Below are 7,649 nucleotides of genomic sequence, written 5' to 3' on the forward strand. Positions count from 1 at the left end.
CACACCTTCCTCTCATAACTACCTGAACTGAAACCTCATCCTTTTCTCTCCTCACTCGCTCGCCTCAACCTAAACAGAAACCTCCCTAAACCGCTACCATCTGATCCAAAACCACCCACACCCGAAACCCTAACCCCCAACTAAACAGAAACCACCCTTACTCAGATTTGGGTAGTGTAGACATCTAAAAATGTCTCCCCAAAACCAAACCCGATGATGAACCTTTCACCTTCATTAATTGTTAACTTAGTAACCTTGGCTATTTAAATTTAAGCAACACTTTGAGTTCTAAAATCCCGAAAGAAATATGGGGAAAATACTGAAAAAGAAGCAAATGTTCCTGCCTTATTGCTTGGATCCCAAGGAGTAAGAAAAGTAGAAACAACCATCCCAATATACATTTACACAGATATTTACATCCTTGAATGAAGGCGACTCAAGCTTGCTTCAATTGATCCATGGGGTTCATCAGTAGGAAGGTATACATCGTCGGCAAACTGCAAATCAGCGTATTCATCTATAAGTTTCTAGCATACTACAAAGAATTCAGCATCAACTTCAAACAGAAGAGTTATACCTTGACTAGATTTGGATTCTGTATGCTCGATAGATTAACAGGAATGAAATGCAGATTAGGCATTTTCAGACTGACAGATGATATAACATGAAATCTGAAATTTCAAAAGTCGAAGGATAAATCAGCATGAAAGTACATATATCGATAGAGCATTCAATACTACACAATCTACCGGCAACCATGCATTATAATGAAAGGTAGAGACTGTAACCTTTTGAGAACAGCCTTTGCCATTTGATAAAGGGTGCTCTGAACTGATGGGCTATAAACACCTTCATCAGGAGGACCAAAGAAAGTATCAACTAACACTTTCCTCACATCAGAGTATCTTTCAGCGAAGTACAGTGGTTTTGATGGAATGTTATGAACATTTTCGAATGAATACCTGTATAAATTATCAGTCTTCATGAGTACCAATTGTTTTATGCTTTTTTTTTTTTTTGGTATATAAAGGAGTAAAGAAGAGTTCCAATCAGCTTTTATATCTGCTTCAGCAGCAGAACAAATTTCAACATTTCATGGGTGAAGTGAGGAATGCTGATAGCATATTGAAAGCACAACTCTTAAGGAGTTAGCAGTCCAACAATAAAATCAAAAGACCCATACAAATGCAAGAGACTCCTCTCCTAGTCATTAGATTACAAAAAGGTTGACTCAATAAGATCCTTGGCCCAAAAGGCATCTATTCCTGTATTCCTACAAGGCTACAACTTCGTACATAATAAGTAAAAGACGCTTCTGTGAGACATTTGAGCAAGTATTGTTCACTATCTGTGATCCATGATTGATATATAGTCCCTTGTAATTTTGTAATGGTCTATAAAAGAGCACTGTTCCATAGCTAAACTGTGGGTTGGCACTGCCGTGACATAATGATGATGGAAGTTACTAGATTCAATAAGAATGAGCAAGATAAATACAGACTTAAATGTGTAGCAGGTAGAATACCTCCATGTAGCCGCGAGTTCTGTGGCAAGCATCCTCTCTCGTGTTTCGGGCAAAAGTGTGAACTGGTCCCTAACATATCCTTCGAAACCAGACTGCTCACAAAATAAAAAAAGAAATTATAAGGAATAATTTAACTAATTTTTAATTTATTTTTATTCTGTAAGACAGCATAGAGTAGTAAATATTTCCATCAGATTAATTAACATTACTTTATAATGTCTAAATAGAGAATAAATAATGACTAATCACAGATGTAACAACTTAATCCTTTAGAGGTAGCAGCAAATCAACAAGTCATTAATGAATGAAAACTACATTTCATAAGAACATTGTTTGAGTTGAAAAGCATATATTTCCCATGGAGGTTTTACACAGAGCCTCACATTAAAGTTTTATACAGAGCTCAAGAGGTTTCTTTCCGAAACAACTATTAGATACTCCCTCCAATCCAAAATTACATTTCACCATTGGATTACTAGAATTAGTACATAGAATAATTAAATGAAATTGGGTAGAAAGAGAACAATGTAAGACAAAGAAAGAGGAAACGGACTGGTCAGATAGCATGAGAAATAAAATTAATATTTAAATTATAAACTTTACCAATTCATACGGGATTGAGGGAAAAATAACCATTACATTTTAGCAATTCAGTGCCACATTTGTGCGGCATACTATTGCAAAGCTTTCTATTATAGACGAGGCAAGCCAACACGAGTTGATCCTCGTATATAAATGAAGATTAACGCAAGTTGGGATATAAGCAACTTTGACTATGTTAAATGTTAGACTGCCTCACATTATTATTATTTTTTTTTCAATTATTTTTAATAATCAGTCTTAATAATATTTTGGGCCTGAATAATTTTACAGATTAATGGTTGAATTAACATTTATGGGATAGCCTTATGGAGAATTATATCTTTTTTCTAATACAATTGTAAACATGACTTAGCAGCTATTAGGAGCTGATTTCATGTTTAAGCACAAGTGTACATTGTGAGAGACGCATCTAGTTAATGGTGTAAAAATTGCAGCACTTGCATTGGAAACATCTGGTAGCTTAAGTGTTTAGTGAGTTTTGGTTTCTAGCCTTGCTACATTGGCCTGATTTCCTAGAGCAAGGAAAATCTACTAGAGACGTCTAATGTGTCAATGTGTCAATGTTTATTTGTTTTACTTTTATATTGTTTTAAGACTTCATTGATTGTGAATTACTTTAATTTTTTAAGACTTATGTTGCTTTAATAACCCTATATATATGCCGAAATTGATAATTGAGTTTTGAGTTCTTAATACTTCATGTTAGAGCTTGTCAAATGCATTTTAGCCCATATTAGTAATTCTAATTTAGTTCTTTGAGTTGTTTCTTGAGACATTTCAACCATTTGCCATTTGATTCTGAAAATCAAAGGTTTCATAGTTCCTTCTGGCCTAGCAAAACTAAATCCCATTTTTGTTTACAATGTTTGAAACTGAGTATTGAACAAAACACAAAAAATCCCTTAGCGTTTAGGTTTCTAAGCACACCACTAACTCTGCTTGGACAATATTTCCATCAGTTTATACAAATGGAGGATAATGAGAAAACATTTTCAGCCTTTTTAGTCTATATTATCAATAAAAGATATAGAGGAACACATTTTCTTTTTGATTACATGGAAATAAATTTTTCTAAAGCATCATATACCTTTGTGGTCTTCAAGAGTGATAATCCTTCAATGCTTGACGATAAATTTAAGGCACCAGATTTACTCAAGACAGCTTCAGCAACATGTTTTTCAGATCCAAGTTCGAAACCTTCAAGAATATAAGTAATAGTAAATTAAATTATAAGAACACCATTTCATTTGACTAATAGAAATATACAAGTGTTAAAATGTATATCCACAGAGAAAAATGTAGGAAAGATAAATTAATAGTCAAATTCAATTAAAAATAGTTGTTTATGAGATTATTGTTGATAATTAGCATCAGATGTCTATGTATCATGTCAATAATTATACAATATGCCAACATATTTGTCATCAGTCTTTCGGGGGTATATTTTTTTAAAAAAAAAAAAATGACAAAAGTAAAAGATCACATCCCTTCATTGTGCCGAACTCGCCACCCTGCTTGTCGAAGTAAATAAGAACATTTTTGACAGCTTTTTCTTAGTGAAAATTTTCTTCACTAACGACCACCATACAAAGAGATTACCCCAGTTGTTTTCTAAGCAGTTCTATTTGTACAAGCCAGAATTCATTGAAGCAGATATTGTATGAGGATATACACAATTAAAAGCTAAAAGAACCAAATAAAGAAACTAGCACCAACAAGCAGACTAAATTCCATGGTATGACCAGGACAATAACTGAATACCGAGGGACAAAGACCACTTATAAGTGCATAACACCAAAATTATTCAAGATTAAAGAAGCATTCAGCTATATAGTTTTTCAGTGGAAAACAAGATCAGAAGTATTTAGAAATTACAACAATGAATCATTTGCCATCAGCATCAGAAATTGAAAATAACAGGAAAATCATACAACAGAACCAGCTGTCCAAATGGCTATAACCAGTTTTGCATAACAACAGCATAATAAACAATTAAGTTACCAACCATGCTTATGTGGTCGACCGTCTATATTCACACGCTTCCATGGCTTCTCTACTATCTTTACTATGGTGGTGGTAACCTGCAAAGGGGAGATAAAAAGGGTGTTGGGATGAAAGAAGGAAAGGGAAAACACTCTTACACATTGTATAGTCATTATTAAGCAAGAAATCTATTCCATAAACTAAATGTTAGAAACCAAAAATGAGCCATGACGAATTTTACTGAAAATATAGGATTGAAACCAGATACTTAGGATGCGTTTGATACCATTGAAGGAAAGCGGAATGGATTTGAATAAGAGGTAGCTTAGAAGATCAGTTAGCCTCAAGTAATGGAAATTATTAACCATACCACTGAAAACCAAAAACCTTAACATATATACTTTACCAAACCTACTCTAAGTTGAATGACAAGGAAAACCACTAGCAAGGTAGGATGGTCAATTAATTGGACAGATACAAAGTTCTTAAAGAGCTTGGAACAGATTTCCAAAGAATTTCCAGAACCAAATACAACAGCAGGCATACCTCAGCAAGCTTGAAAAAGGTCATCAACTTCAAACATTGACATATACTATCATTTTCTCCAAAACAAACTTTACAAACTTCCAATATCTGTATCTTAACTAATTTACATCTACTCACGATTATGTCATGAATAGCCCAAGATAAACCAACAATCTTGTAAAACTTCTAATGCATTTGATGATTAACTTTTCATGAACTGAAGACTTGAACACTTGTTAATGCTATCACTTCAGTGAAATTCTACCTTCTCTTTCTAACTACTCTATCAAAGAACATAAGTTTAATTACAGTATCTAAATGTTAAAAAATATTGTATTATACCACCCCTCAAAACACTCTATTTTGATTTAACCACCCATTTTCTTGTTTATTTTATTTAAACAGCCACAAAGACGCAAAATGTTATATTTCACCACGCCTTAACAAAAAGTTCCATTTTTAAAAATAAAACATCGATTTTCGTGCCAAAACTTGCTCTATTAAAGTTTTGATGGTCGTTGTAGTCCTTTAGATTCGATTTGAGGTCAGAATTGAAAAATAGTTATTGGAAATGTCTCGTTTGCATGCTACGAATCACCTAAGAATTTCCGATATTTTTATTTGGGTGTTGACCTCAAATCGGAACCAAAGGGTTAGAATGACCCCCAAAACAGTAATAGAGTAAGTTTTGGCTTGAAAATCAATAATTTTTAGCTAGAGGTGGTGCAATCTAACGGGGATAATATCAAATTAGGGTGTTTTGAAGGGTGATAAAGTACAATTAATCCTAAAAAAACAGGCAAATGAGAGTTACCACAGCTTAGTGGTTAAGCCAATAGATCTTGATATCAAGAGTGTAAGTCCCTGTTTGATTCACCTTAATTTTGCTGAACTGAAATTATTTTTACTGAATTGAACTTATTTTTACTGAACTGAACTTAATTTTACTGAACTGAAATTATTTTTACTGAACTTAAATTATTTTTACCGATTTTCTATTATAATTCTTCTTTAAGAAAACTGAATTTTACTGAAGTGAACTTATTTTTACTGAGCTGAAATTATTTTTACTGAACTGATTTTTACTGAAGTGGAATTATTTTTACTTAATATTACTTTTTTAAGGTGAAGAGAACAGGGCCTAATTCTTTTGCTTTAAACAGCAAGATAAACAACTCAATAGCAACCAATCCCTTGAAGAAACATTATGCAGGCTCATTCAGCGGATTGAAAATTACACAATTGCAGTTCCCAAGTTGAAAAAAAAGAAAAAAGAAAAGTATGGGCGCTATTGAAAATTTTATATTACATGATTGAAATTTCATCACCTTGTGTCATGAGCATACTTTCACATAGAATGTTGGAATTCAAAAGACTTAGCTGTGCAAGGGAAGATAAATATTCTACCTGCTTATAGTATGACGTGAAGTGCTTAGCAAGAAGTACAGCGAAATCTTCAGCAGTAATTTGCTCTTTGCTCTCCTTTGCTTTTGCGTAAACCTGTTTCACACCCACCATTCATGTACATTGTATCAAACATAAGTGGAATACGTTAGCGGGAACTAAAAGAAAACACCCTACAATCAGAGGCATAATGCCAACATCTCATTAATATCCCTCCCAGCCCACCCACAACCACCATAAATGAAAATTTTGAACTTGGGAGGGCCCTCATATATACTTGGCTTATTATTAGTTGTAACATTTCAATTATTAAACTCACACACTATCCTTTGATTATCTTTGATAATTTATACTTATAAAAAAAATAACTAGTTAATCAATCTAAGCCTTAATCCCATAAGTGGGGTCGGCTACATGAACCAAAAGTATCCTTTCGGGTTAGATTCATCTAAATGTATACTTTTATAATATCAACTTTTTTATATGTAATTTTTACATATTCGTAATCAAAAATGACTGAAGTTACACATTGACGATCATGAAAATAGAATCGTTAGAACTAAAAATAAATGGAGGAAGTACTATATAATTGAAGTTGTGTTATTATCACCTTATTCTAGGAATAATAAGTTTCATAAGTCTAGATTAGTTCTACCTATTTACATTTAATCCCCACTTTAACCACCTTCTATCCTTACGTTTACAAAAAAATCCAAATTTACTAACTCGAATTAAAGATATTCAACCACTCAAAAAATCAATTGGTCTCAGGAGTCGGAACCAAACAAATTCAATGTACAACCTATCTAACTCGACATAAATTTGATGTACAAACAATCCGTATATTACTTGTTATATTATCAGATTCCATATATACGCAACGGAATCTTTAAGATCCCGAATTAGACGAACAGAAAAAACAGAGGAAACAATAAGTCAATAACATGGAAGTTGTATCATCAGGTAGAATTCAATACACAACCAATCCAACTTGACAAAAATTCAATACAAAATCAATCTAACTCGACATAAAAGTAGTCAGCATAACGAGCAGAACATCGATAACGATAACCATAAGAAAAAGACACACGAGAAAACGAAGATAAAACGGAAAAAGAAATCAAAAGATTAACATACAGTGTTCTTCATAGTATCAGTAGCAACAATATCAGAGTTATCATCATGGGTATAAGAGCGATTGCAATCAGAAAGAAGGCTGATACCAACACTCCATTCAACAAAATGATAAAACCCAGTTGAATCCTTCCAAACTCTTCCAACTCTAACCCTTTGTTTTCCATGTCTTTGTTCGAATCTCAACCCTTCAATGATTTCCGCTTTCTCCGCCATTGATTGATAATCTGTGGAATTCTTTGGTAATCAATTTGTGATTTGAATACTGTTTATTTTTTGAAAAAAATATCGAAAGTTGAGAGAAAGAATTTCGGGTAATAAAGTGGGGTTGGTTTGTTGTGTTGTCACTTAGTGTTGTGATTCTGTGGGCTACAGAGCACAGGTGGCAATTGTATGAGGCTGTATTGTTGGCGTCAAATTTGGTAATATTGTGATGTGGTTCAATAAGGACTGATAGTTAATTAAAAGATATAAA

At 33.2% G+C, this 7,649-nt stretch overlaps 1 protein-coding gene across 1 annotated transcript; it reads right to left on the reverse strand.

Annotated features, from left to right (window-relative positions):
• Positions 1-320: 320 nt before the first annotated feature.
• Positions 321-7,395, reverse strand: LOC145605196 (uricase-2 isozyme 2-like). The gene is made up of 8 exons (XM_081661235.1): positions 7,178-7,395; positions 6,044-6,136; positions 4,134-4,209; positions 3,216-3,325; positions 1,526-1,617; positions 789-962; positions 578-671; positions 321-497 (listed from the first exon to the last, which is right to left on the reverse strand). The coding sequence occupies exons 1-8, from the start codon at positions 7,388-7,390 to the stop codon at positions 414-416; spliced, it is 936 nt and encodes a 311-aa protein (XP_081517361.1). The 5' UTR covers positions 7,391-7,395; the 3' UTR covers positions 321-413.
• Positions 7,396-7,649: the final 254 nt, after the last annotated feature.

This window comes from Chenopodium album, chromosome 22 (assembly GCF_948465745.1).
Source record: "Chenopodium album chromosome 22, dcCheAlbu1.1, whole genome shotgun sequence".
Classification (NCBI taxonomy): domain Eukaryota; kingdom Viridiplantae; phylum Streptophyta; class Magnoliopsida; order Caryophyllales; family Amaranthaceae; genus Chenopodium; species Chenopodium album.